Genomic DNA, 27,222 nt, shown 5'->3' on the forward strand with positions numbered 1-27,222 from the left:
ACCCCGGCATTCATAACAAACCGGTACATGCCGGTTTGCTCATCTGTTTCCCTATCAATTGAACCGAACCGGAGTTAACCCGTTTGATATTCTGTTCGAATTTTTTGCAGGTGGGTCTGTTGAATGTGGATGGATATTACAATGCTTTGCTCTCGTTCATCGATAAAGCTGTAGAAGAGGGATTTATACGTCCGAGCGCTCGAGAAATCATAGTATCGGCTCCAGCGGCAAAAGAGTTGGTTAAGAAATTAGAGGTAATTAAATTGCTTGAACCGGTTTGGTTTTCTCTTAACCGGACATATGCAGTTTTATTTCGTTGGTATCTTAAACCGGCCGACATATAACTCTTTGTTTTCCTAGGCTTGAGATCAACCCATGATAGTAACTTATAATGTTAGGTTAGGCCGGTACGTGCATGTATAAGCGTGCGCACATATACATACAAGTGTCGTGGATCTAAAGGAACTATTGTTGGATGCATTAAAAAATTGAGTTTACTTTTATCGGGAATACATATATAAAATAATATTTTTTATACGAAATAACTTAAATAATCTTAAACTAATTTTAATAATATTGATGGTAATTATGGTATGTGATCCAAGTGTTACTATTTGCTAATACAGATTCGTTCATACATACATATGTATACGCGTACCATGTACTCACATATTATTTCAAGGAATTGATATACATGCATATATATATATATATATATATACATATACCTACGCAGGAATACGTGCCTCGCCATGGGAAGGAAGCATCGAAGTTTAGCTGCGAAATAGAAGAGCTCGAACATGGACGTGGATTGGATGCTTTGTAGACGAGACAGATTCGAGGACAGTTAGGGTTTGAGTCCGAAAGTTTTTTCCAGTTCAAGAAGAGGGGAAAGTAACTCCACTTGATCATGGGAACGTACGCCTATTTTTCTTGTAAATTTTCTGTCTTTTTTATTTCTTTTCTATCGAATTTCATATGTTTGAATTTGTAGTTATTATATATAGTCCGACTTGGGATCATATATATATAATATATATATACACATATATATGATCCCCCCTAATAATTGGTATATATATATATATATAAACTATTAAAAAAATGCAAATTTAAAGTACAAATAGATATATTAATTTTTTTTCTGAAACGAAGAAATAATTCACAAAATTTTAGAAATTAGCAGAAAAACTAACCCAAAATAATTGAACATGTAGCAAAGAGTGGGAGAAAATAACATGGAGGAACAATACAAACGGTCATCGCTTAATACGAGTTCCGTACATACGGGGTTTGCTCCCTTGCACTCTTCACGTGATGTTTTACTTGCTTTACTCGTATGCTACAACTTTTAGAGGATCGGAGAAACCCATGTGAATGTTTTACCTCAGTGAAAATTTGAATCCAAATTGAAAAAGAGATTTGTTATATTCTTTACCGGTGGAACCGCCCAATTTTAAATCGGATGTTAGAATTTTTAATATAAAAGTTCCTCTCTTTTTTCTCACCAGCAACCAATGAATTTGGATATTCACATATATTTGGATATTTTTTTAGATATCTGGAATTTTCATATTCAAAGCTTTCATATATGAATTCACATATCAAATCTCATATAGAATCGACTGATTAGTCAAACATTCTCTCGAAATTAATTGTTTTTAGTGAATTTATATACAAACCAATCAAAGATGAAAAATGTATGAGGTTGGTTTAATTCTTTGATATTCAGTTTCTTCGAAATTCGTTTGTTATGATATGTATCATAAAATTTGATTCAACTAAATACATTGCAGAATAATCACTTCAGTGGTAGTGCGATTTGGATAACATCGCCAAAATAACTATGGATTAAAAAACTCAACTTAGATTTGGATAACAAAGCATCTGTCCCGCTCCGAGTTCGAGGTTCAAGTTGAGGAAGGAGTGCATAATTCAAATCATCTCACTGGCTTCTGACCCCGAAATTAGTCTGGATTTCGCTCCAGAAGGCTCAGTTATAAAAAAAATGGATTAAAAGATCTACGCTGTTCATTTTATATCTAAATACATAAGGGAAAAAATTAACAAAAAAAAATGGGATAAAGAATTACATTTTAGATATCCTTCACTCCAATTTATCTTTTAGAATAAAATGTCAGAATTTTTTTCCTAAACTTAATTAATGGTTTGGCCTTAGATTGTTTCCGGAGAAATTTGTTTCATTTATTGTTGGATTAAAAAAATTATTGAATTGATGACTTTTCCTTTTAACGAAGATGTAAACTGCTATGAGAAAAGAAAATCAAATAATTAAATATGATTTTCCGGTCCACTCATCTTGGAATCAGAACTAATTAATCAATTAATTAATATAATAAAGTGGGGTTAAGATATTTATCATCCCATATTAATTAATATATTTATAAAAAATTTAACCGTATGAAAAACAAAGAATATCACTTTCTTTTTTCATAAATCGTCTCTCTCTCTCTCTCTCTCTCTCAAGTGGCACAAGCATCCACATCTTTCGACCCTTATGCGCAAATATATGTGTATGCATATATATTATAAATGGATTTTGGATCTCCTTTTCTCTTTCTTGGAACTGAGCTCTCTTCTCTCTCCTCTCCCTTTCTCTCCCTCTCGTGGCTTTGATAAGAATTCCTTGAAGATCCGCTTCTTGGCCTCTCACAGGGTAATAGATATTATCTGGGTCATCCTGGCTTGATCATGGCGATTTTCAGAGGTGACGGATTTATTTCCCTCCTCCATAAAACCGAATTCCCTGTTTCTCTTACGGGTTTCTTGAAGGGGTTTGCATATTTGGCCTTGGATTTTGTGCAAACGGGCTTCTGGGTTTTTGCCTTGCGTTTATTCTTTTTGACTTTTTTTCTCGAAGGAAAAAAAGAAAAATCCCCAGGTGGATCAGATCCGCTTTGCATCTGGATCTCTTACGTTTTCTGGGTTTCTACTTTCTGACTCAGGGTTTGTAAAGTTTATTCATTTTTCTATTTACCCATCTGGGTTTTTCAATTGGATATTTAAGTTTCGTTCTACTGGGCTCGTCTCTATATTTTGTGTTGACCTGTTTCTTAGAAGACCTGAACGTGTTGATCATCTGAAATCATTGCATTTGTTTGCTTTACGTCTGGGTTACGTTTCTATCAGCTCGATTTAGTGATGTTTGTATCTGATGATATGGTGCCGGGCTCTAGTTGTGGAAGGTGTGTAGTAAATTAGTAATCTCCTGCAATTCTGCTCGTCAGTTATGGTAAAAGTACGAGTCTCCAATGTTAGGGACTGTGATCAAATGATCCCCTGCCGGTATGATCGAGTAATAGATCCGAAGATCATGCGTAGAGAGATGTATATGGTTGAATGCATTTGAAGTTTATTGCCTAAAGGAAGCTCTGGTTTTTGATATTTTCAGGTCTGGAGTTGATTGGGATGGTTTGGATGTAACTCATATTGTTTAGCAAATGGAAATCAGTGTCCATGTGTTCTGGGTTGGAGACTATCAGGGTTTCCTCTGTTTTGGACCGACTTAGCTGATGTCGTAAGCGATTCGGATAGGTCCCATATCGCCCTGACGTAACATTTTAAGTCGGTAGGAGCAGCTCGTGTTTGTGTTTGGTTGGCTTAAAGATAAACCTTACGTTCGTCCGGGTTTTGAGCATAAACTCTGTCAGTTTGCAGCGCGAAAACCGCAAAACAAGACAGCTGGGGGAGGGTTTATTTGCTACGGCAATAATATCACTAGATATAGGATGGTGTTATCAACAAATAAATGTCATTTATTCTGCTAGGAGTTCTGTGAAGAAATCTTCATTTTCTTCTTAGTGTTTCGTCAAATCCTTGTTCGGAGTTAAGTTCCCATATAGATATAGGATGGAAGCTGAAATCGTGACCGTCAGAACTGGGCTAGGGTTCATTCAGCGGATGGGTCCTGCTCTTGTGCCAGTCCTTTTGATTTCTGTCGGATACATCGATCCTGGGAAATGGGTGGCGGTTATCGAAGGAGGAACACGTTTTGGGTACGATTTGGTGGCGATTATGCTGCTTTTCAATTTCGTTGCCATCTTGTGTCAGTATATAGCTGCTCGAATAAGTGTTGCAACCGATAGAAACTTAGCCCAGGTATTAAATTTCTTTCCCCTTGGATTCCTCTGATATTGAAGCATTAGTTAAGTCGAGATTTTTATAGTTTTTTTCCCGGAACGACAGGCTTTCATGGTTGGTGCTGCCTCATCGTGTCATTTTTTTATTTCTCGATTGGGTTTTCCGTCGAAATTATAAGATATATCGGCTTTTCGAATCATTCCAGAAGTAGCAATGATGCATTTATTCCCCTTTTTGAATGTTTGCGCCTCTCAGAGATCATATAGTTGTTGCCTGTTGGCATCTGCTTGGGGCCACTTTATGTTCTGAGGGTCTATTTGGTGATTCCAACTTGCAAATTATACCATTACCAACTACATCTCCATACATGGTTAAATGTTTTCTAAAATTTATTTCCTGCCTCACTTTTTTTTTGGTATATATGGAAATGACATATAATCAATCACCTTGCCTAGTTTCTCTCAACATTTTATGTTTTTTCTGTATATGGATAGATCTGCAATGATGAGTATGACAAGTGGACATGCATGTTCTTGGGAGTTCAGGCAGAGTTCTCTGCAATTTTACTCGATCTTACAATGGTAATCCCCCGCGTTTTACATTACATTTGATCTTTTCTCAGGAAATAATTTCCATTGCTCTGAGTTGAATTGAACATTCTCTATAATAAACAGGTTCTAGGTGTTGCAAATGCACTTAACCTTCTCTTTGGAGTGGACGTGGCTACCGGGGTGTTTTTGGCTGCCATCGATGCTTTCCTGTTTCCTGTCTTTGCCTCTTTCCTCGTACGACTGAACTTTATTCTACTTAATATTTTACTGTTCAGGCAGTTGCGTTAGCAGAAATGAGCTGACTTGTGTACGATTTTTCGCAGGACAATCGTGTGGCGAATACCGTATCCATTTTCTCGGCAGGCCTGATTTTGCTTTTCTATGTTTGTGGTGTCCTTTCAAGTCAGCCCGAGATCCCGTTCTCTATGAACGGAAGCTTAACAAGGTTGAACGGGGAGAGCATATTCGCCTTGATGAGCCTTCTTGGAGCAAGTGTCATGCCTCACAATTTTTATCTCCATTCTTATTTTGCCGGGGTACTTTCCATCTTTCCTCTTTTTTTCTTCTCTCTTTTTTCGGGTAAGGACAATCTATATTAAGCAGTGTGTCAACTTCATTGCAGGAAAGTACATCTTCATTAGATGTCTCGAAGAGCAGCTTATGTCAAGACCATCTTTTCGCCATCTTTTGTGTCTTCAGCGGTCTGTCCCTCGTAAATTATGTCCTGATGAATGCAGCGGCAAACGTGTTCCACAGTACCGGCCTTGTCTTTCTGACTTTTCAGGACGCCATGTCATTGATGGAGCAGGTTTGTTCAACTATTATCTCTTTTGAATTTGATGAGACGATTCTGAGAAATTCTCCATGATGAAAATAGCTTCTAACTTGTTTCTTTTATCTTTTCTCAGATTTTTAGGAGCCCTTTGGTTCCAGTGGCGTTTTTGGTGATCATGTTTTTCTCTAATCAAATTACTGCACTGGCTTGGGCTTTCGGCGGGGAGGTTATCCTGCACGACTTCCTGAAGATAGAAATACCCGGTTGGCTTCACCGTGCTACAGTCAGAATTCTTGCTGTTTCGCCTGCCCTGTATTGTGTTTGGACATCTGGGTCAGAAGGGATATACCAGTTGCTAATTTTCACGCAGGTGCTGGTTGCTATGATGCTCCCATCATCCGTCATCCCTCTCTTTCGTGTCGCCTCGTCGAGACAAATCATGGGCATCCACAAAATTCCCCAGATCTGCGAGTTCTTAGCACTTTCGACGTTCTTGGGGATTCTGGGTTTAAATATCGTTTTTGTCCTGGAGATGGCTTTTGGAAACAGTGACTGGGCTGGTGGTTTGAGATGGAACACAGTAATGGGCACGTCTTTGCCTTACATTGCTCTTCTTGTTTCCGCTTTCGCGTCTTTATGCCTGATGCTTTGGCTGGCAGCCACCCCGCTGAAATCCACGAGTAACAGGGTTGAATCTCAAGTCTGGAATCTGGATATTCAAAATGCTTTATCCTATCCTTCTGTCGAAGAAGAGGAATTTGATAGAAGCGAGACAAGGCCAGGTAAAGAAGAATCGATGGCTCTGACAGGAAACAGGGCAAAGGATCAGACGGATACATCTGTTGTTACAAGCTCATGCTATAACTTGCCAGAGACCATTTTAATGTCTGAACAAGAAATCGGATCGAGCCCTTTAAGGGAAAGCGATACCAGTGTTAACTTTTCTGCCCCTAAGGTGCGTCTCGGGGAAGATTCTGAAGTCGAAGAACAGTCTGTATCGCAATCGACGGTGGTGAACGAGGTTAGTGATCATGCTTCAGTTGTTGAATCCAAGGCAGTAAAGGCTGAACCCACAAGTCCTGTGGAGAAAGCTGTCAGTATAGAGAATAACAACAAGCGGGTAGAGAAGGAAGTCGATGAAGAAACACCCAAACCCGCTTCTCCGAGCAACTATTTACCTGTTGTCTCTGATGGGCCACCTTCATTCCGCAGCCTCGGTGGGAAAAACGAGGATGGTGGAAGTGGAACTGGAAGCCTCTCGAGATTGGCGGGTTTGGGCCGAGCTGCTCGGCGAAACCTGTCTGCAATTCTTGATGAGTTTTGGGGGCATTTATATGATTTCCATGGGCAAGTTGTGGCTGAAGCCAAGGCAAAAAAGCTGGATCTGTTACTCGGTGTCGACCAAAAGGCAGCTTGTTCTGTAAAACCGGATTCTTACAGAAAGGACATCAGTGGATATTGGGGATCAGAAACAGATGTTACCTCGAGCTTAAACAATTCTTTCAAGCAGCAGAGTGTACCGGGAAGCATAGATTCTTTGTACGGAGTACAAAGAGGTTCATCATCACCATTTTCCAACAGAATGCAATTGTTGGATCGATATGGTAACAGTCAACAAAATGCTTATGAATCGGGTGAGAGAAGGTACTCGAGTTTACGTGTTCCGCCATCTTCAGAGGGTCGGGACTATCAGCCAGCTACGGTACATGGGTACCAAGTTACGTCCTATCTCGACAGACTTGCGAAAGAAAGGCTTGAACTCTTGCATTCTCGTGGGGAAATCCCAACATCAAGATCTTCATCCCTTGGATCTATGAGTTATACCGAGCAACTCGCTTTAGCTTTGAGGCAGAAGTCCCAGAACGGGATAAACCCAGGACCAGCCCCCGGGTTTCACAATCTGGCTCCTTCTAGAAACACGCCTCTACAATCCGAAAGGTCGTATCTTGATGCTCCCTCATCCGGACCCATCGATAATGTCGGGATAGCAGCCAACGGGAAGAAGTACAATAGCATGCCAGACATATCAGGACTCTCTATGGCTACCCGAGATTCGCGTTGGGCGACAGGAGGATATGGCATGGGATATGGTCACGTAAGCAATGAAGGATCGTTATATTCGAGTTCTGGGTCGAGAGTACCGTTGGCTTTTGATGACGTTTCTCCATCAAGAAGCTACAGAGATTCCACCTTTACCTTGCCTCAGACCACAACTGCAAACACTGGTTCACTCTGGTCTAGACAACCATTTGAGCAGTTTGGCTTAGCAGAGAGAAATAGTGATGGCGAGGAACCTGGAAATGGATCTTCTGTTGTAGATGCTGAGGCTAAACTGCTTCAGTCATTCAGACACTGTATTCTTAAGCTTCTTAAACTGGAAGGATCTGACTGGTTGTTCGGACAAAGCGATGGGACCGACGAAGAACTGATCGATCGAGTAGCTGCGAGGGAGAAGTTCATCTACGAGGTTGAAAGCCAGGCGGGTCATGCGGGTAGTGAGCCTTTGGTTTCATCCGTTCCAAATTGCGGAGATGGTTGCGTATGGAGATCCGATCTGATTGTGAGCTTCGGTGTCTGGTGTATCCACCGTATTCTCGACTTGTCGCTCATGGAAAGTCGACCCGAGCTCTGGGGAAAGTACACCTACGTTCTGAACCGCCTCCAGGTAACACTTATAACCCGAGTGAATCTTTCGATTTCTTGGGGTCGGAATAGGTTGATAGTTTTCCCGCACTTAAGGAGTCTGATATCCTTGAACACAATTCGAAGTAGCCAATTCGATTAATAACCGAGTAACCTCGAATAACATATAACCGTATCCGAACCGAATCTGATAAAAAGCTGGATGAGTGATTTCTTTAGAAGATGAGAAACTGAAACTGAACCAAATCCAATATAATCGAAAAACCAAAATTTTATTTGAAAATGAATATGTGATTAATCTTTTGGCTGAATTGTAACTTGAACAGGGAGTGATAGAACCAGCTTTCTCGAAGCCACGAACACCGATGTCCCCATGCTTCTGCCTGCAGATTCCGGCTAGCCACCAGAGAGCGAGCCCGCCTTCCGTTTCTAACGGAATGTTACCTCCGGCTGCAAAACCTGCCAGAGGGAAATGCACCACCGCCGCCACGCTCCTCGAGCTCATCAAAGACGTAGAGATCGCCATCTCTTGCAGGAAGGGACGGAGCGGGACAGCGGCCGGGGACGTAGCTTTCCCCAAGGGGAAAGAGAACTTGGCCTCGGTTTTGAAGCGGTATAAGCGTCGGTTATCGAATAAACCAGTTATTATGAACCAGGATGGACCCGGTTCTAGAAAGAACCTAACCGGGACCGTGTACGGATCGTGAGTAGCCGCGGATGGTGCAGAAAGTTTCATCCTTTTTCTCTCGTCTTTTTTTTTCTTACCTTCTCATTTTGGATTGTAATGTTTTGTTACTACGGATGATAGGACGATAGCTTAACCGGACACACCCGGGATTTATAATTTGCTACGGAATCAAAATCTCCGGTTCGAATGGTTATTCTCTTAACCGGGTTTCCGTTCCGGTTTAGTCAGCTTTGTCTATGATAACAATGATGACACGTGGCTCCGAGTCGGTATATGTTTATCTATCCTCTTCCTCATGAATCGTCCCTTTTCAGAGTCGGCGGTGTGGTAGTCTCGTATTCATCCGAGTTAGTGATTCACTCCGACTCGACCGAGTCATGGGTTACGTGATCTTCATATCGTTTCCGGCGATCCTTCTCCTTCTGATCATCGCCATCGCTTTCTATCTCATCGGACGGAACATCGGCCGCCGACAAGCTGCCACGCCTCCGCCGCACTTCCACTACGGACCTCCGGCGCCGCCGCCGGTGAGCCTTCCGACGCCTTCGTCTCCGCCGCACAAAGCCCAGGAGAAGCCGCCGGAGGTTTAGCTCCGGTGAATCCAGACGGGATTTCTCCTACACGGATGTATTTTATGACGTTTGTAATATACAATACGAATATCTTATAAATATATATATACAAGACGAATATGAGTTTTTGTGTGTGTTTTTGTGCTTTTGTTTGTTACAACCTTTATGTTATAATTAAATTCAATAAGGCTTTGAGAAGTTGTTATACCTTGATACTGGGCCTGATACGGGCCGGGTCTAAAAAAAGGTGAACAGCGTGACGTTTAGAAATTCGACGTATTTACTTCTTGCCGTTTGGATTTAGTCCATCCCTGGTAGATTTTCTCAAAACTACACGGCGTTTCTACGTAAAAAGAAATGCTGTATTAAACGACAACTTTTTGGCCCGACGCAGAACACACCCTCTCTCCCTCTTCTCGCGAGAAAAATTGCCGCGTCGTTCTGAGGCTCGAAGCGATGACCATGGCAGCGCAGCTCGCGAGACGGCTGATCGGAAGCCGATCGACCCAGATCCCTGGAACTGTCAACCCTAGCTCCGGTACGCTAACGTCGTTCGCTAGGGCCTTTTCTTCTTCTTCGATCACCGCAACTCTCTTCCCCGGCGACGGGATCGGTCCCGAGATCGCCGAATCCGTCAAACAGGTCCGTACTTCTTTATTGGGTTTGTAGAATTGTTCTTCGTTCATGTATGGGAAGGAGAGGATGGGTATAATTGTTTTGTTTGTTGGGTTTGCAAGTTTGATCGGGTTTCTTTTTTTGTCTGGTTTGACTGATGTGATAATTGGGTTTTTTGGATATTGTTTTCGAGGGGTTGACCGCAGTTTTCTGATATTATGGCTTGCAATAGTGACTTTTGGAATAATGATTACCGGGGAATTGTTGCTATACGTTGACTGTGGAATTTTAGAACTCCGTAATTTTTTGATGAATTTTGGGGAGATAAGAATCTGGCCACGTAAAATTTCATGCATTTCCTGGTGCTAAGACCCTGATGTCTCCTAAAGTTTCTGCCTTTTTGTGCCGATCCAGGTGTTTAACACCGCTGGGGTGCCCATTGAATGGGAAGAACACTGCGTTGGGACCGAAATAGATCCTAGAACGCAGAGCTTTTTGACATGGGAAAGTCTTGAATCTGTCCGGAGAAATAAGGTTGGCTTGAAAGGGCCAATGGCAACACCCATCGGGAAGGGCCATCGTTCTTTGAACTTGACTCTTAGAAAAGAGCTGAACTTGTATGCCAATGTTAGGCCTTGTTACAGTCTTCCTGGCTACAAAACCCGGTATGATAATGTTGATCTTATAACCATCCGTGAAAACACTGAAGGAGAGTACAGTGGGCTCGAACATCAGGTTAGTTTTTTGGTGTTGCAGTCGAGATTTTGAACCTTTCTTTAAGTGTTCTTTTGAGAAATGTTCTGACATTTGTTTCTTGCTTTTGGCATGCTTGCTAGGTTGTTAGAGGAGTTGTGGAAAGTCTTAAAATCATTACTCGTCAGGCAAGTTTGAGAGTCGCTGAGTATGCCTTTCACTATGCCAAGACTCATGGAAGAGAGAGAGTATCCGCAATTCACAAAGCCAATATCATGCAGAAAACCGATGGTCTATTTCTCAAGGTTTGCTCATATGGACCACATTAACTTCTTAACGAAATAAAATGAAAGAAAATTAGTCACATTTAGCTTGTTTTTGGCCATTTGTTCTTATACTTGGTGCCATTTTTTTTTTTCCTTTGTTCAGTGCTGTCGTGAAGTTGCGGAGAAGTATCCTGCGATTGTATACGAGGAGGTTGTTATTGACAACTGCTGTATGATGGTATGTTAGCGCCCCCCGGAACAAACCCTAATCTTCGTTATACATTATTCAATCAAACTTTGCATTTCTTGACCGGGTTATAGTGGCATTAGTGCTGGGTTAGCTTGCAGATTTGAGCATTTGCATTTTTTCAGCAACTTGTACTAGGAGTTCTGTTTTTCCACTATAACTTAAACGGGGAACGATATAATTCTAGAAAAAGGCTTATGCGGAATATGTGACTGACAACGTCGATACCGACAGCTTGTGAAAAACCCGGCACTTTTTGATGTCTTGGTGATGCCAAACCTCTATGGTGACATTATCAGTGATTTGTGTGCTGGACTGGTCGGGGGACTGGGGTTGACTCCAAGGTAATGCCGGATCCTCCATCTCGTATAATCTTTTTGTTTTTTCGAGTATGAGCTTATCTATCTAATGCCCTTATGTTGTCTGATGCAGTTGCAATATCGGGGAGGGTGGTATTTGCCTAGCTGAAGCTGTCCACGGTTCTGCCCCTGATATCGCCGGAAAGGTTAGTCCTTTTCAAGCTATTGATTGATTCTGTCTGCATCATTTTTAGGGTTTTGTTACATAGTAGTCTCTTAGCCTAAGTTTGAATCAAGCTTTTGATGATTCTCATCCTCTGGTAACACCGTTGATACAATGCAGTGAATAGTCTGCTTTTAGTTTGAGAATGGTAAAGACATGTTGATTTAGAATTATAGATAATAGAATGTAGATTTAGAATTTTTATTTGGAGAACTTTGGTGCATTGTCAGTTCCCGTTGGATAATCATTCTTGTAATACCGATAAGCCATGCTCATTAGGGTTGAGGAAAAAACCCGAATTTGGGGTACCCGAGCGTTATATGAGATGGTCGGTTATAACGTGAGGAAAACCTGAAAATCGGGTTTGGATTTGGGTAAAGATCAGATATCATCCGTGGGCACTAAATGAACAGTAAAAATGATATATTTGCCTCTGGAATGTAGAGATATGATATACAACGTATTGAAATCTCTTGAATTTTAGATAACTGATCCTAGTTAACTCCTAATATATGATATATGTTTTGAAAAAAATTAAAAACTTCATATTTAAACAAAGGGCTCTTTCTAATATCCATGTACCTGAAAGTTATCTCGGGTTTTTGACGAAAGCAGATCTGAAATAGGGTAATATCTTGAGACCTGAGACATTGGGATTCTATTCGAGTAACCTGAAAACCTCGGGTACCGGACCCATGCTCACCATTGTTCATGACGAAGTAATGTAACTATGGGAATGAAAACTTTTCATTCGTGAAACCAAATATGTATTTCTTTCGGATGATTTTCTCCTCTGGGCACGGCCTTTTTTTGGATTCTGATGCTTTTTTATTGGTCTGGTGTGCAGAATCTGGCGAACCCGACCGCTCTGCTTCTGAGCGGGGTGATGATGCTTCGCCATCTACAGCTCAATGAGCAAGCCGAGCGCATCCACAGCGCCATCATCAACACCATTGCCGAGGGCAAGTTCAGGACGGCCGATCTCGGCGGAACCTCAACCACGACAGAGTTCACTAACGCCATTTGCCATCATCTTTGAAACCTTCCCCGTAAAAGATCGATTCTTTCCGTTCTACACATTTGCTCCGGAGTCTCTTCCTGGAGTGGAGGATTTAGTCTTTCATTCTTGATGGGTTTTTTCTCCTCACTCGAGTTTTTCGTTTTTTTCCCCCCTCCTCTTGTTAAGGAGAAACATAACTGGTTGGTATCGGCTTTGTTATTGATATGTCTCAAAGTGTGTTAATGTCTTTCCCGTAAGGCAAGAGAGATCCATCATCGCCATGTAATTCGGTAGTTTTTCTTTGTTTTTACTGCGATTCTTGTTTATTTCTCCAAAATAAAACATAACATACTCACAGGTAATAATACTGTTGTAATTTTACAGTGACGGTCCTTCTGTTTTACCCTTTTATACTATTCATTGTTCTCCATCTCTTTGTGTGCTCCTCTTGAAACTTACGAGAACGCATTGAATATTACATTTTAATAAAACTCATTATATTAAAATATTTAAAGTGGAGGGAATTTAGGTTTTCGCTTCTGACTCCACTTTGATTTTTAATCTCTGTTCAGTTTTTATACCAAAACTGATTATATTTTTATTGATTAAAATATTCATTTAAAATTTTGGTTTTTTATTATTTTTATCGGTTTGGAATAATTTTTTAAAAAAATATATATCATTTTTTATATACAGTTTGATTTGGACATTGTTGAACCTTAAATGATCTTATTTTTTCTAATCAAATTGAGCCCTAAGGCCTAAGTGATAAGCATACTATCAATTTGTTATGTCTATAAAGCGAAAAAAAACATAAAAATTTTGGAACATAATAAAACAATTTTGGAAAATTATAGATTCTAAAAAAAGAAAGAATGTGGGGGGAAAATGAAAATTACATGATAAAAAATGTAAAAGGAAGATGGAGGTTGGTGGAGATTGGAACCTCACCAACCATAGTTATGGTTCCGTTACCTATTTACGTAATTCAGCCCCGTTTTCATATTCCAACATTCAGTTAAATTAAAAATTTGATTTACATCATTGTTATAACTATTTAAATGTTTTAAAAATTACATATTAATACTGTTTTCCAATAATTGACAAATCAAATTAATTATTAAATTAGAATGACAACACCAACAACAATCTATCAAGAACAGAGGAGATCAACAACTGTATGTATCGAATTATTTTCTAGGTGTGATATATTTGTCATTTAATTATAATAATTTTGTTATTGATAATTAAATTAAGTTATTGAGAAAAAAAACTGGAGAGAGAATCCATCGTATACCTACTTTTGGCTCTCACTATAAACACACTCTCTTCACCGACCGACACCACTGTTTTGCCTTCATTTGCCAGATCTAATTCTAACCTTAGAAAACCTCTTCTTCGTCTCCTTCGCTCTCTCTCTCTCCCTGTTCTTCCCTAGTCCGTCATCCATGGCTTCTTCCGATTTCGACGGAATCATTCTCGGCATGGGAAACCCTCTCCTCGACATCTCTGCCGCCGTCGACGAAGATTTCCTCAACAAGTACGCTCAGATCTGTCTTTCCTCCTCCTTTTTTTTTCTTCCCACTTTTTCCGTTCACCTCGTGTTCCGAGTTTGTAATTTGTGTTTGTGTTTCTGTTTTATCGATTTTTGTTTGTTCTTTTCGAATTGTGACAGATACGACCTCAAGTCGAACAATGCGATTCTTGCGGAGGACAAGCATTTGCCGATGTAAGGATCACTTGTCTTGTCTTATTTCATATTTGATTTTCTTAATTCAAAACTGGCTATTGCTGTCTTCGTTGTTATTGCACTCAACTTCGTTGACATGCCTTGCATTGGAAGTTACACGACGGAGAAAGACTGGATTTTTTATAGGTTTTATGATTGGATTCGGTTTTCTTTTGACGTGGGTATGTGCAAGAGATCTAATTTGTTTGCTTGTTGATATGGGCATTCCATTTTGTTTCTTCACGTCAAGTTCAATGAATTGAGATGGGAAAGCTGTGCTATCTGTAACATCTCAAATTTGTCTGTGTTTATATACCAATGTGTAAGTAAAATTATTTGATGTATTATAGAGTTTTGAATACAGTAAATGGTTGAAGCAGATACTGAAGGCGGTCTTTTCATCAGAAAAGAGATATTTTGTCGTTTGATGACATTAGATTCTCTTCTTCCTGTTCTGGAGTTTCTGTTAGCTTAGTTGTCGGCTCATATATGTGATCTCACATGGAAAGGGTATTTTCTTAGGTACGAGGAAATGAGTGGCATGGACAATGTCGAATACATTGCCGGAGGTAATTCATATTCAATGCTCTTTTATATTGGTGTACGCTCTCACTGGATATGTAATGGCAATATATTGATGCCTTACTGTGTCATCGATGCTCTTTTCAGGTGCTACCCAGAACTCGATCAAAATCGCCCAAGTATGTTCTTCTTATGCGATTTTCTCATGTTCCTTTGAGCAAATAAGTCCAGTTGCCAGAAAATGATGTCTTTTCTTTTTGCAGTGGATGCTTCAAATCCCCGGAGCAACTAGTTACATGGGATCTATTGGAAAAGACAAGTATGGAGAGGCGATGAAGAAGAATGCCACTGAAGCTGGTGTTAACGTAAGCTATTTACTGTCCGTATCTGGCCTCTTATTTTCGGTTGCATTCATCTATTTCTGGTGCTCTTTTTTCCCAATGAGGTTATTGCTTCCTTATCATCAAACTATATTCTCGAATTTCACGAATGAGACCAGAGTGCTGGTGTTAACTGTTGTGTATTCTAAATCAGGTCCACTATTATGAAGATGAGGCAGCTCCTACCGGGACGTGTGCCGTCTGTGTTGTTGGCGGAGATAGGTCAGCTTACCATCAAATTTCAGTGACTTTAGTATTTCGTCTTAGGATGATCTCAAGCTTCGGAGCTTTGTGTATGTTTCTTGAACTCTTTCTGCAGGTCACTTATCGCGAATCTCTCTGCAGCAAACTGCTACAAGGTTGAGCATTTGAAGAAGCCTGAAAACTGGGCGCTGGGTAAAACTATGTTCCATCTTTAGTTACTTTCTTCGATCAGTTTAACTGGATTTTGTTTCTGAGGTTTTGTATGGTTTCCACTTCTTGGTGATCTGACAACATGTGTTATATGTGCTGTGCAGTTGAGAAGGCCAAGGTCTATTATATTGCTGGATTCTTCCTCACTGTCTCACCGGAATCCATCCAGTTGGTGTCTGAACATGCCGCGAAAAACAACAAGGTATAAAAATATATTGTCTTTCATGAATCCATTCAGTTGGTGTCTGAACAGGTTATGGTAATATTTACTTTTAACCAGTGCCTTGCAAATTAACAACGCTAATACCTTCACATATCTGACAGGTGTTCACAATGAACCTTTCTGCTCCATTCATCTGTGAATTCTTCAAAGATGTTCAGGAGAAGTTCTTGCCGTAAGCAATCCTACTATGTGTCCAATTTTGTTGTACGATTGGATAAAGTTATCCTAATGAAAACATTTATATGGTGTCTGCCCGGTCAGGTACATGGACTTTGTTTTCGGAAATGAGACCGAAGCAAGAACCTTCTCTAGGGTTCACGGTTGGGAGGTAACGACTAATCTAGAGAACTGTTTTTTTGCTGGTCTTTGAATAAAAAAAAAACATTAACCCGGATGTTTCTAACTTTCTATGGATCCAGACGGATGATGTTGAGCAAATAGCCCTTAAGATTTCTCAGTGGCACAAGGCCACGGGAACGTACAAGAGGACCACTGTCATTACCCAAGGCGCTGACCCAGTTGTTGTTGCTGAGGATGGAAAGGTGAGGAAGTACCCTGTCACCCCCCTTCCAAAGGAGAAGCTTGTTGACACCAACGGTGCAGGTATTCCCCACTCTCCCCTCAATCGTTGATTAGAAGAATCAAAGCATGTTTAGTGATTATACTAGGATTAAAATCATAAAACACTGATAAACACCCCCTTAAAGATTTATCTTAGAGATTTCTAAACTCCTAATAATCCCAACTTTCCAAAACCCGATAAAACCCAAATAACTAAGTCCCTGAAACATAGGAGTCTGTCAAATACTGATACATGGCAAGTGCTATAACTACATTCTTCATCAAACCACTGTTAGTGAACCCGGGGCAAATATGGAAGGGTCCTCAAGTGCTGGTCCGACCCATTTGCCAATTGTCTTGTGAAACCAATGAATTCATTGCCGTTTTTCTCCACTTGTTCCTCACAGGTGACGCCTTCGTGGGAGGATTCCTCGCCCAGTTTGTGCTCGGGAAGCCAATAGAGGAGTGCGTGAGGGCCGGGTGCTACGCCTCCAACGTAGTAATCCAGAGGTCGGGCTGCACTTACCCAGAGAAGCCCGACTTCAACTAAACCGGTCGGTTCTTCTCGCTTGTATCCCCACATTGAAATTTTTGGCTATCAGTAGACCCAAATAAAAAAGCCTTGCCATTTTTGTGCAAGCCCGTTGTTGTTTTGCCTCTCTACTCCCCACCCTAGCAGCTTGTCCCCAAGTGTTTCTTGCTTCTTGTTTCTTTTCCTTCTTTCTTTTAATGGCATCGTCATCATCATTATGATTATTATTGTTATTCTTAAAGGGATCAAATGCCTTTCTTCTTAAAGGGATCAATATTTTTTTTAACTTAGAAATATACTTTTTATACCATTTTTATATTCATTTTTAGGTTTAGATCGGATTATTAAAAGTTTCAACAATTTCAGGCCTGACCTTAATGTTGTAATGACACGTCACAAATTATGAATTGATTAAAATTACGGGAAAAAGCCCAAGAAAAAAAGGTTTACGGCCAAGAAAATAACAATATTCAGTCTTAAATTATATACGAACCAAAAATGTGAATATTCAATGTACAGATATCACATATGCATATTTACTGTTTGGTATCAATCAATTGTTTCTAAATGGAATTATCAATTTATCTCAAAATTATTATATGTAAATTTTTATGTTTAGTTTCTTTTTATCATTTTACTACTCGAACCTCTAATTTTTTTCATTACAAAAATTATATTTTTTTGGTAAAACAATTGTAATTAGGTTCAGTAGAAATTATTATTTTACAAAAAATATCTATTTTTTGCAGTGTTTGAATGAAGTAATTAATACAAGGGCATGACTTCTACTAATTAATGTGGCAATGTTAATTTAAAAACCAAAAACCATGAAACATTTTTAATTAGGTTCAGTAGAAATTATTAGTTTACAACAAATATCTATTTTTTAGGAATGTTTGAATGAAGTAATTAATACAAGGGCGTGAGTTTTTAATAATTAATATGGCAATGTTTATTTAAAAACAAACAAAAACCATGAAATCGGAGATATACTCATCAATTACAACGATCACATGTCATTTGATTTTATGACGTTATTTATATATTTTTTTTTTTGCATTTGCTTACATAAATTCCCAAATAACATTTTAAAAATGATGGAATGTTAAGAAAGGGGCAATGCGTCTTCATATACATACGGAGCGGTCTTCTGAGTTGAGTGCCCTCCCTCTCTCGAAAAAAAAATTTCTGGGTTCCTCGAAGGAAAAAGCTGAGCACTTTACGTTGATTCGAATGATTCCTCGGTCTTTTTCTTCATAATCATCGGCTAATCTTTTAATGTTTAGGCGGAAGAAGTGAAAACCCATTTGAATTACGAATCTTTCCTGCGTAAATCTTATCTTTTTTCTTCCAGAAATCCTAAAAAGTTTCCATTTTTAGTAAGAACAAGTTCTTGTTTTGAGTTTGGCAGACAGCGCAAGTGAAAGATGAGTTTCTTGGTTTTGGGCCATCACTGTTTGTGGTCATAGTAGTCATCTTTGCATATTGCTGAAAACTTTTCGGTTGCATTCCTTCTGAATTGAATGATTTATATTCCTAGGGTCGCTAGAATTTCATGGCGGATTCTCCTTCTTCTTCTTCTTCTTCTTCTTCTTCTTCTTCTTCTTCTTCTTCTGTGTGTTATATCTGAATCTACTTCGAGATGTTTTCTGGGTTTAGATTACCGATTTTTCAAGTTTCCAAACTATTGCGGAATTTATTTGGCACGAATTTTGCTTTTGTCGATTCAATATGGGCGAACTGGACGGAATCGTGGTTACAACGTATGCAGGGAATCTTTTTTTTTTTGTTAAATATGCAGGGAATCTTATAAATGCATAGCCTCTGTTTTGAATCTTCGTTGCTTTGTTGATGATATCATGTGTTTGGGTGTGAGAAAATCGTTGGAGATGGTTTGTTTCCGAGTGAGAAAATGCGGGAAAATTTCCTCTTTTTCTCCAGACAAGCCCACTGTTGGATTCCCGGAAAAAAGGGAATTTTCTCGAGGAAAAACCAGCCACTGAATAGGAAAAAACTGGGAAATTCTCCGACTTGGAATGTTTGTTTCATGATAAAGTTTGATTCTTGTTACTTTGTGACAGATCAAGAATCCAATGCTGCTTCTGATAGTGTGTGTGTGTGTGTGAGTGTATGGTATACATTCTGGAATCATTTCCTTTTCCATTTTTGATTCCTTTTCTGTGCAGTTTGTTCTGTTTGAAGATGGGCTCACATGAAGAGAGCTCGAGTATTGCAGATTGGTTTTTTGGTTCTCATCCATACACAAATTACCCTCCTTACAACGTCGAGATCATTCAAGATCATTGCTGTAATGATCACACGCAGCGTCAGCAGCAACCTGGAGAGTATAACCGAAATCCCGATGTAGAAAGTGACGTGATGATTGCTTGGACTCTTCAAGACAGCTTTTTTCCGCTCGAGACTGCAGAAAACAAGGAACGGTCGCCTGACACTGCTTGTGTTTGGAACGACCAACTGACCGGGATTTACTCCTTAGGTTATTCCGGCTTTCTTGTCTATCGGTTTTCACCCCTTTTGTATGTGTCGAGATGGAATACTAAGACGGGTTTGTGTGTGTTTTTGCTTTGTAGAATGGGTTGGGAATGGTAGAACTGATGATTCGGTTTGTATCTATCGATGTTCAGACCCAAGTGGCGCGGAAGAATCTCCATATTCGCGGGAATCAACTGATCGATGTGATCTAGATGGTGAAGTTGGAAGAAGACTGAACCGAATGAGCTCTATTCCGGTAAATAGACACTTGCTATGTTCATAAGCTACGGGTTACTTGTCTGTCTTGTGGCGTTCCGATTCATTATGATGCCAAATCTCACGACTACTGTCTGCAGCATGTACCGAAAATCAACGGGGAAATACCTTCAGATGACGAAGCAGTAACAGATCATGAAAGACTTTTGAACAGGTACTCCTCTTTACCGATGTTTCTTGTTGCAAGTGTTTGTTCTTGAATGAACTAAAATGACACTAGGTTTCTACCGTAGATGGTTTTAGTTATCTCGATGCTTAATCTGCGTTTTAATTTCCGTTTCTCCGAGCTCCAGATTAAAGGCATATGGATTCCGGGAGGTAAGAGTTCAAGGAGATGGTAATTGCCAGGTACCCTCCATCATAACTATACAATCGCATTCGTGATATCTTGGAAGAACTACCGGTTTTTTGAATCTTAATGCTTCTGATTTTTCAGTTCCGTGCTTTATCTGATCAACTCTACAACAACCCGGAACGTCACGAACAAGTTAGACACGAAATAGTGAATCAGGTTTGATCTTTGCTCTTGATGATTCTGGTTTCAGATCTTGCTCTTAAAACTCTTGCACCATTCAGATCTCGAGTCTTTGAAACTCTCAAACCTTTTTTTTTTTTGCTTTTACATTTTTGACTTCCCGGGTCAACCAGCTCGAGTCTTGTCGGAAATCATATGAAGGATACGTTCCCATGGACTATTCCGAGTATCTGAAGAAAATGTCTCGGTAAATCTCTTCCTAACACTTGCTCTTGTCCTGAAAACATGTTTATGCATGTTTTATTAACATACTCTGTACTAAAACTGTCGAAAACAGGAGCGGAGAATGGGGCGACCATGTTACACTGCAGGCAGCTGCTGATACGGTAAGAACGAATGATCGTTAAAACTCTTTAACAAACGCTATGAAGATACTCGCTTTACTTCCCTCTGTACATTCTTTCAATGACCCGAGGGAAAACTTCTTCGTGCAGTATCGGGTGAGGATACTCGTCGTTACGTCGTATAAGGATACTTGTTACATTGAGATTCTCCCCACGTCCCGGGATTACAAGAGATGTAAGCTTTCTTGCTCTAAAGCTTTAACCAAAGAAAGCTGTTCTTGTAACCCTCCAGATGATTGAGATGGTTTGCAACTTTTTTCCGCAGCCATTTTCTTGAGCTTCTGGGCGGAGGTACACTACAACTCGATCTACATTGAAAGAGGTAATTCACTTGGAAGAAGAGTTCACCATTGTGGTGTGTAAACTCCAGGCTTATTCTGACAGAACTCTCGTTAATAGCATCAGTTTACACTATGAAACCGGGCATTGTCCTTGCTGGTTTTGGATTGCAGATACGCCTTCTTCACCTCCTGACCTTCAGAAGAAGAAGAAATGGTGGCATTTCGGCAACTAAACCAGTGTTTTTCTTTTTTGGGAGCTTTGCTTCCGATTCTAAGACATTACTAAAGAGAGCCTCTGGTGCAGAAGATAAAGCCACACCAATATACATACGTACGTACATACATGTGTGTATATATATATATATATATATAAGTTTTCATTCTCGAATGCTTCTGAGTAAGATTGAAGAACTGAAAGCATGTAACTTTCATATTCTTCATTGGCTTCGTATAAGCATATATATATATATATATATCTTTGTTCACTCAAGAGATTATATTTGCCTTCAACTTAGATATTGAACTCAGAACTCAAAAGACTCGAGACTTGAAAAGTTGGAACACAAACCCTGAAGTGAGCTAAAAATGGAAACAGATTCTGAAACTTGCTCAAAGGAATCTGTCTATGCATTCATAACAGTACACAGAACTTTGAAACGAGAGAGAGAGAGAGAGAGTTGAGTTAACTTGGGAACCGTATAACGTTTTCCATAGCAAGATACGTAAAAGAAGAGACTCGCCACTGAATAAGTTATTGAGGCCAAATCAACTGTAGAGGTCGTCATCGTCGGGAGCCACCGTGGAAGTGGCAAAAGGGTCGGCTGCTCCAGTGGTGGCACCCGCTCCGGTAGCTTCCGAAAACCTGAACTCGGTCCCAAACCCTCTCGATTGCTGCAGTGTCTGAGCGAAAGCTTGGTACTTGCGGATATCAGCATCACTCACACTTCTGCGTGCATATTTCATCGATTCCTCAAAATGAGCCGCTCTAATCTCCGCCACCTCATCCTCAGCCTCGTCTTCCTCCATCGCCTCCGGGTTTTCGCTCCTCTTCCTCTCCTTCTCAATGTCCTGAAGAAACCACCATTGTCACAAAACCTTGCTTACTTATATTAAACCTTGCTCAATAACTATGGTGCATTTGTTCTCAGATCTGCCTCAAGAAGTCTACCTTTACTAGTACAAGTTCAAGATTCATCTACGCGATATAACAGAACTTGAAAGAAGAAAAATATTTACCTTCTCGATGTTTTCTCGGATAGCGTATTTGCAAGCCCTCTGACAGATCTCAGTGATATCAGCACCACTGAATCCCTGTGTGTATTTGGCAAGTGCCATGATGTCCACATCTTTAGCCACGGGGGATTTCCTCAGGCAAGCCTTGAAGATCTGGAGACGAGATTCTTCGTCGGGAAGGGGAATGTAGATGAGCTGATCAAGCCTTCCAGGACGGAGGAGAGCCGGGTCGATGATGTCTGGCCTGTTGGTCGCTCCAATGATAAAGACCGTCTTTTTGGCGTTCATTCCATCCATTTCAGTAAGGAGCTGGTTCAGCACTCTATCCGCAGCTCCACCCGCATCACCGACACTGCTTCCTCTCTGGAAAAAAAAAACCAAGTTCACAAAGTTGGCGCCATGGATAAAAAAGGATCATCAAACACACAATGAGGAAGTCGAACGTGTTGTTACAAAACCTGAGTGGCAATAGAGTCGAGCTCATCGAAGAACAGGACACAAGGAGCAGACTGACGGGCCTTGTCAAAGATTTCACGAACATTAGCTTCGCTTTCTCCGAACCACATGGTGAGAAGCTCAGGACCTTTGACACTGATGAAGTTAGCCTGGCACTCATTAGCAATAGCTTTGGCCAGAAGAGTTTTTCCACATCCAGGAGGGCCGTAGAAGAGGACTCCCTTTGATGGAGACATTCCAAACTTCTCAAACTTCTCAGGGTGCTCCACTGGGTATTGAACAGTCTGCATTGCCGCAAAGAAAAGGCATGGATCAAGATCAATATATCTCTTTCACTTATTAATACGAACTTGATTATTTGTTCCAAGAAAGCATGGAAATAACCGATAGTTACCTCCTGAAGCTCTCTCTTGACGTTCTCAAGACCTCCGATATCCTCCCAAGAGACATTGGGCACCTCAACAACCTGTAAGAGCAAACAATTAGAGATACCCAAAAGTGCTGAAAGAACCCTCGAATCCGAAAGAAGAAAACTGCAAAAACTCACGGTTTCACGAAGAGCAGAGGGGTTGCTGTTTCCAAGAGCAGTCTGGAAGTGTTCATTAGTCACTGCCATTGAGTTGAGGATTTCAGCATCTATGGAGTCATCTTCCAAGTCAATCACGTCCATCTTCTCCCTGATGCATTGAAGGGCAGCCTCCGTGCATAGAGCTGCAAGATCAGCACCAACATACCCGTGTGTGTCCTTGGAAATCCTCTCAAGATCAACCTGTGTAACAAAAAGCATGTGCCGAGTTCAGACCAAGTAAACATACACCAGAGAACATAAACAAACAGACAGGGAAAGAAGTAAAATTTACATCTTCTGCTAGCTTCATGTTCTTCGTGTGGATTCTGAGGACTTCGAGACGTCCAATTTCATCAGGAACACCAATATCGATCTCCCGGTCAAATCTTCCAAATCGTCTCAAAGCAGGGTCAATGCTGTTAGGGCGGTTGGTTGCTCCCATGACAATAACATGGGAACGAGCTTTGAGCCCATCCATAAGAGTAAGGAGCTGGGAGACAATCCTCCTCTCAACCTCTCCATTTGTCTTCTCTCTTTTCGGTGCTATAGAATCAATCTCATCGATGAAAATGATTGATGGAGCATTCTTCTCAGCTTCCTCAAATGCTTTCCGCAGGTTACTCTCACTCTCACCAGCAAGTTTGGACATAATCTCAGGTCCATTGATACAGAAGAAGAATGCTCCAGTTTCGTTAGCTACAGCACGGGCAATTAAAGTCTTACCAGAACCAGGAGGTCCATAAAGCAGAATTCCTTTTGGTGGTTTCACACCAATTGACTTGAATAGTTGAGGATGCCTAAGGGGAAGCTCGACCAGTTCCCTAATCTGAGCCATCTGCTTCCTGACACCACCAACATCATCATAACCAACTTCATCAAGCCTTTCTTCATCCTCCCTCTTCACTGGCTCTCCCTCACAGAAAATCTCTGTGTCGGGAGCAACCACACAATACTCAGCAGGATCAGTCTCAATAACTTTGAACTCCACACTCCTCATTCCTCCTCTGACAAGGAAGAGATCACCCTTTCTTACTGGGCGGTACGCTTCCAAGAAATAAGCTGCACATGTAAAACTTTTGCTTCAGAAATCACTCTTGAGTTACAACCACCATGACCATCTCAAACCAGACGACAACTTCAACACATCAACTACAATATGATAGAAGCAGAAGAAGCTCAACTTACGTTTCAGGTAGGCATCGAAGAGGTTTCCAGTAACACCTTCAATCGTATCATCGATTGGCAGAATGTGAACACGCTTTCCATACTTGACATCTGGGCATTGGTGAACAGAAACAACATCTCCCAGTCTAACCCTCAAGTTAGACCTGACAACCTTGTTCATTCTGATTTTGGGTTCCTCACATGTTTCATCGGCAAGGGCAATGCAGACGGTGTCCTTCCTTTTCTTACCCTGAGAACCAAAATCCATAACAAATAAGAAATCTTGAAGGAAAACAGATAAATGGAACCCGGTACTACTGGGAAAGTAACCAGATGAACAATAGCCATATATAGACAGTTCGCTAGTTCCTTCTCTCTAAGATCTTTAGTTCTCTAATTCTGCAGTTGTTAAACAAGTTTCTCAGTACATCCATCCCCTCAAGCACAACAACAGTAGGTAAGCAATCGATTTCAAAACTCTAACCTTTCAACTAAAAATCTCAAGAGATTCACACAAGAAAGCATCAGTCCACATCAATACCCGAATTGCAACAAACGGGGGCGTAACAACAGAAACCGACCTTATATCAAACCATCGAAGCATAAAAACAAAGGGATACAGATTAACATCATCAAATTTCCGATTCAAGCAAAGCAATGGAACAAAAAAGGAAGCAAAAAAGATTTAACCTTGATGAGGATCGTGTCACCACGGAAGAGCTGAAGCTTCTCCATGGTCGCAGGGTGAAGAGAGACAACAGAGTTGTCATCGTTGACGGCTTCATCGACAACGAGTCGGTTCGGAGCCTTCTTCCTCTCCAGAATAGCAGTACTGAAGTCCCTCTTCGATTTCCTGAAACAGAGCAACAAACCCAGAAACGGGGATGAGCAAAACCGCGAGATCAACCAAAACCCGAGAATCCCAAAACCAAATGATCGCAACTTCTCGATCGGGGAAAACAGGAATCGGAGATCTGGGCACTTACGAATCGGAAGATTCAGCTTGGTTAGACATGGCGATTCTCGAATTGACCAGAGTTTCCTCTCAGAAAAGAAAGTTTGGAATTTTTTTTCCTCAAGCTCTCTGAGAGATCGATTCCTGGGTATTAGCGATAATGGGATCTGAAGTAGAGCCTTGGGAATTTATATAGATGTTTCTTGTTGGCGAAGAAGAAGGGGAATTTCTTTTCCTTTTTCCTTTTTTCCTTTTTTTTTTCTTTTACTTTTCTCAAATTTCCTTTTTTATAACTTACCGTAAACTTCAAAGACATCCCCGCTTTCTATAAGATCTCGAAAGATATCCCCAGACTTATTAACATACATAGGTAGTCCCTTTAGTTATTATTACATTGTACTATTTGGATGGAGAAAACAATAAAATGTTATAGAAATGATCAATATCTGAAAATGAAACTCTCTAAATAAGAAAATTTTCCGAATACATACATTAGATCTTAACTCAAAAATGGGCCTCATTGAACCTTTAGGAAGTATATAGTTATTTTCATAATAACGTAAAATAGGGAGGCGACGATAAGAGCTTTTGCTTTTGTTACGGTGGTGCAATTGCATTCCGTAAGAAAGGAATAGAAGAAGGTGTTGGTACTGAGTTTTGTGTGGAATAACCATTGGTTTTGGTAAGCATAAACCGGTAAAATGGTTTTCACTTAAGCACTTTGACCGGTTAATTCCGGTATTCTCTAAAACCAGTTCTCTCTCATCGTATGGACACCTGAGCTGAGCAATTAACATTCGTTGTCTCCTTGTGGTTCCTGATTAGGGTAAATCTCGACGACGACGACTGCGAGAATAATTTCGGGAAAAGGAAAATCCGAATTCTCCGTCGAGAGATATGGGGCTAGGATTAGCGATTGGAGTTTTTGGCGTCCTGATTCTCGCTCATGCTGCTTATTCCACGATTCAGTGTACTTTGATTCATCCCAAATCCAATGTAGATGTATTCAGATCTAATATTTCTGGGGTTTTCCTTCTTACGTGGGTTTTCTTTTTTGGTTTACTTATTCTCCAGATAGAGGATTGTTGAAGATCATGGAGGAGGAATTTTCTGGCCCGCCCATGAACGTGAGTATCGGTTAATGATCTCTTTCCCCAATTTTTCCTGTAAATTCTCACTAGGGTTAATGGTCTCGAGTTTCTTCAAGCTCTGGTTTTTGTCTAATTTTGGATATGTAGGTCGTATTGGAATTGATTATCGGGCTGATTCTGTGTATGTGGGCTGCTTTAACTGTTCCTGGGAAATTTCTGTCTATTCATCCGGATTCCGAGGAGAACAGGTTGGTTATTCAGATCTCGACAGTTTCCATATGCGCTTGTAGTGAGTTATTACATGCCATGTTGTTCTTCCGAGTGAGAGTGTCCTTTGGTTACTGCTTCGTTAGAGAGTTGAGTTCATTTCAGTGAAAGGGTTCATGTCTTTCTGATGGGTTTAGTTTGGAATTGTGAAAGAGTGATCTTATGCCATGGAGGGACTTGCTAATTTAGATTTGATCTAATCTACGAACTATATTCTCTTACACAATTTGTGATACCCTTATGGGTAGTTCGGGTCTTGGAAAAAGAATCTAAGATGATATGGTAGAAACATTACACGATGTGATCTGACGTGATTCACCGGTTTAGAGCTTGGTTCACTGGAACATGGTGGAGATTATATGACAGTGTGTGTCCAGTTATGTCTTTATGGTCCTCGAAAGGAACTGTAAGAAAGCAGCGAATTTCTCTACAGAGCAGGTAACCTTCATTCGTGTTGAATGAGAAGTGGCAGAAAAAGGATAGTGAAAGGTTTTAAAGGGATGAATTAGTTGAATTCTCTTTCCC

The 27,222-nt window shown here is 40.4% G+C and overlaps 7 protein-coding genes across 12 annotated transcripts in view; 6 read left to right on the plus strand and 1 right to left on the minus strand.

The window, feature by feature from the left end:
* LOC104826905 (probable cytokinin riboside 5'-monophosphate phosphoribohydrolase LOG6) overlaps window positions 1–1,009 on the plus strand; it is a 3,962-nt gene extending 2,953 nt beyond the window's left edge. Inside the window, exons 5-7 of one of the 2 annotated variants that reach the window (XM_010559857.1) lie at window positions 1–23; window positions 111–254; window positions 737–1,009. The exon at window positions 1–23 is cut by the window's left edge and continues 87 nt beyond it. In XM_010559857.1, the coding sequence (XP_010558159.1) occupies window positions 1–23; window positions 111–254; window positions 737–826 (257 nt within the window). In that variant the 3' untranslated portion in view covers window positions 827–1,009. The remainder of the gene's footprint in view (window positions 24–110; window positions 255–736) is intronic. The other variant, XM_010559858.1, reaches the window with a different exon arrangement.
* Window positions 1,010–2,567: 1,558 nt separating this feature from the next.
* On the plus strand, window positions 2,568–9,470 carry LOC104826906 (ethylene-insensitive protein 2). Its single transcript, XM_010559859.2, has 8 exons — window positions 2,568–2,728; window positions 3,413–4,119; window positions 4,596–4,682; window positions 4,776–4,886; window positions 4,976–5,188; window positions 5,275–5,460; window positions 5,561–8,092; window positions 8,397–9,470. Exons 2-8 carry the CDS (start codon window positions 3,871–3,873, stop codon window positions 8,775–8,777), a joined length of 3,759 nt encoding a protein of 1,252 aa, XP_010558161.1. The 5' UTR covers window positions 2,568–2,728; window positions 3,413–3,870; the 3' UTR covers window positions 8,778–9,470.
* Window positions 9,471–9,674: 204 nt separating this feature from the next.
* Window positions 9,675–13,061, plus strand: LOC104826907 (isocitrate dehydrogenase [NAD] catalytic subunit 5, mitochondrial-like). Its single transcript, XM_010559861.2, has 7 exons — window positions 9,675–9,972; window positions 10,360–10,680; window positions 10,782–10,943; window positions 11,068–11,142; window positions 11,386–11,495; window positions 11,584–11,656; window positions 12,521–13,061. The coding sequence occupies exons 1-7, from the start codon at window positions 9,787–9,789 to the stop codon at window positions 12,710–12,712; spliced, it is 1,119 nt and encodes a 372-aa protein (XP_010558163.1). The 5' UTR covers window positions 9,675–9,786; the 3' UTR covers window positions 12,713–13,061.
* Window positions 13,062–14,009: 948 nt separating this feature from the next.
* On the plus strand, window positions 14,010–17,320 carry LOC104826908 (adenosine kinase 2). The gene is made up of 12 exons (XM_010559862.2): window positions 14,010–14,213; window positions 14,349–14,402; window positions 14,925–14,971; window positions 15,072–15,103; window positions 15,188–15,289; window positions 15,459–15,526; window positions 15,624–15,700; window positions 15,823–15,920; window positions 16,043–16,113; window positions 16,203–16,269; window positions 16,361–16,544; window positions 16,910–17,320. The coding sequence occupies exons 1-12, from the start codon at window positions 14,122–14,124 to the stop codon at window positions 17,050–17,052; spliced, it is 1,035 nt and encodes a 344-aa protein (XP_010558164.1). The 5' UTR covers window positions 14,010–14,121; the 3' UTR covers window positions 17,053–17,320.
* A 792-nt stretch (window positions 17,321–18,112) lies between these two features.
* LOC104826909 (OTU domain-containing protein DDB_G0284757) lies at window positions 18,113–21,448 on the plus strand. Of its 5 annotated transcripts, none has more exons than XM_010559863.1 (11): window positions 18,113–18,188; window positions 19,221–19,531; window positions 19,626–19,783; window positions 19,884–19,957; window positions 20,097–20,151; window positions 20,240–20,314; window positions 20,452–20,525; window positions 20,616–20,664; window positions 20,773–20,857; window positions 20,948–21,004; window positions 21,135–21,448. In XM_010559863.1, exons 1-11 carry the CDS (start codon window positions 18,154–18,156, stop codon window positions 21,194–21,196), a joined length of 1,035 nt encoding a protein of 344 aa, XP_010558165.1. In that variant the 5' UTR covers window positions 18,113–18,153; the 3' UTR covers window positions 21,197–21,448. The 5 variants fall into 5 exon arrangements, with proteins under 5 accessions (XP_010558165.1, XP_010558166.1, XP_019059662.1 ...); XM_010559864.1 differs by lacking the exon at window positions 18,113–18,188 and adding an exon at window positions 18,195–18,797; XM_010559865.1 differs by lacking the exon at window positions 18,113–18,188 and adding an exon at window positions 18,206–18,278.
* An 85-nt stretch (window positions 21,449–21,533) lies between these two features.
* Window positions 21,534–25,508, minus strand: LOC104826910 (cell division control protein 48 homolog E). The gene is made up of 9 exons (XM_010559867.1): window positions 25,371–25,508; window positions 25,075–25,237; window positions 24,406–24,634; window positions 23,513–24,279; window positions 23,200–23,421; window positions 23,047–23,118; window positions 22,655–22,936; window positions 22,200–22,559; window positions 21,534–22,031 (listed from the first exon to the last, which is right to left on the minus strand). The coding sequence occupies exons 1-9, from the start codon at window positions 25,397–25,399 to the stop codon at window positions 21,729–21,731; spliced, it is 2,427 nt and encodes an 808-aa protein (XP_010558169.1). The 5' UTR covers window positions 25,400–25,508; the 3' UTR covers window positions 21,534–21,728.
* Window positions 25,509–26,120: 612 nt separating this feature from the next.
* Window positions 26,121–27,222, plus strand: part of LOC104826911 (membrane magnesium transporter) — a 2,018-nt gene continuing 916 nt past the window's right edge. The window contains exons 1-3 of the mRNA XM_010559868.2: window positions 26,121–26,309; window positions 26,414–26,466; window positions 26,578–26,678. Coding sequence (XP_010558170.1) covers window positions 26,237–26,309; window positions 26,414–26,466; window positions 26,578–26,678 — 227 coding nt within the window. The 5' untranslated portion in view covers window positions 26,121–26,236. The remainder of the gene's footprint in view (window positions 26,310–26,413; window positions 26,467–26,577; window positions 26,679–27,222) is intronic.

Source organism: Tarenaya hassleriana, unplaced genomic scaffold, assembly GCF_000463585.1.
Source record: "Tarenaya hassleriana unplaced genomic scaffold, ASM46358v1 Cleome5, whole genome shotgun sequence".
NCBI classification, from domain to species: domain Eukaryota; kingdom Viridiplantae; phylum Streptophyta; class Magnoliopsida; order Brassicales; family Cleomaceae; genus Tarenaya; species Tarenaya hassleriana.

Bases quoted from the DNA above. Each gene is read 5' to 3' on its own strand.
- LOC104826906 (XM_010559859.2), top strand. From the start codon at position 3,871: ATGGAAGCTGAAATCGTGACCGTCAGAACTGGGCTAGGGTTCATTCAG. The intron at 5,189-5,274 runs GTACTTTCCATC...ACTTCATTGCAG, and splicing joins TCCATTCTTATTTTGCCGGG to GAAAGTACATCTTCATTAGA. The intron at 5,461-5,560 runs GTTTGTTCAACT...ATCTTTTCTCAG, and splicing joins CCATGTCATTGATGGAGCAG to ATTTTTAGGAGCCCTTTGGT.
- LOC104826907 (XM_010559861.2), top strand. From the start codon at position 9,787: ATGACCATGGCAGCGCAGCTCGCGAGACGGCTGATCGGAAGCCGATCG. The intron at 11,143-11,385 runs GTATGTTAGCGC...CGATACCGACAG, and splicing joins TTGACAACTGCTGTATGATG to CTTGTGAAAAACCCGGCACT. The intron at 11,657-12,520 runs GTTAGTCCTTTT...TCTGGTGTGCAG, and splicing joins CCCCTGATATCGCCGGAAAG to AATCTGGCGAACCCGACCGC.
- LOC104826908 (XM_010559862.2), top strand. From the start codon at position 14,122: ATGGCTTCTTCCGATTTCGACGGAATCATTCTCGGCATGGGAAACCCT. The intron at 15,921-16,042 runs GTATAAAAATAT...CATATCTGACAG, and splicing joins ATGCCGCGAAAAACAACAAG to GTGTTCACAATGAACCTTTC. The intron at 16,270-16,360 runs GTAACGACTAAT...CTATGGATCCAG, and splicing joins CTAGGGTTCACGGTTGGGAG to ACGGATGATGTTGAGCAAAT.
- LOC104826909 (XM_019204117.1), top strand. From the start codon at position 19,165: ATGGTATACATTCTGGAATCATTTCCTTTTCCATTTTTGATTCCTTTT. The intron at 19,532-19,625 runs GTTATTCCGGCT...TTTGCTTTGTAG, and splicing joins GACCGGGATTTACTCCTTAG to AATGGGTTGGGAATGGTAGA. The intron at 19,958-20,096 runs GTACTCCTCTTT...TCCGAGCTCCAG, and splicing joins CATGAAAGACTTTTGAACAG to ATTAAAGGCATATGGATTCC.
- LOC104826910 (XM_010559867.1), bottom strand. From the start codon at position 25,399: ATGTCTAACCAAGCTGAATCTTCCGATTC. The intron at 24,635-25,074 runs GTTAAATCTTTT...TTTGGTTCTCAG, and splicing joins GTGACACGATCCTCATCAAG to GGTAAGAAAAGGAAGGACAC. The intron at 23,119-23,199 runs GTGAGTTTTTGC...TTGCTCTTACAG, and splicing joins CCTCTGCTCTTCGTGAAACC to GTTGTTGAGGTGCCCAATGT.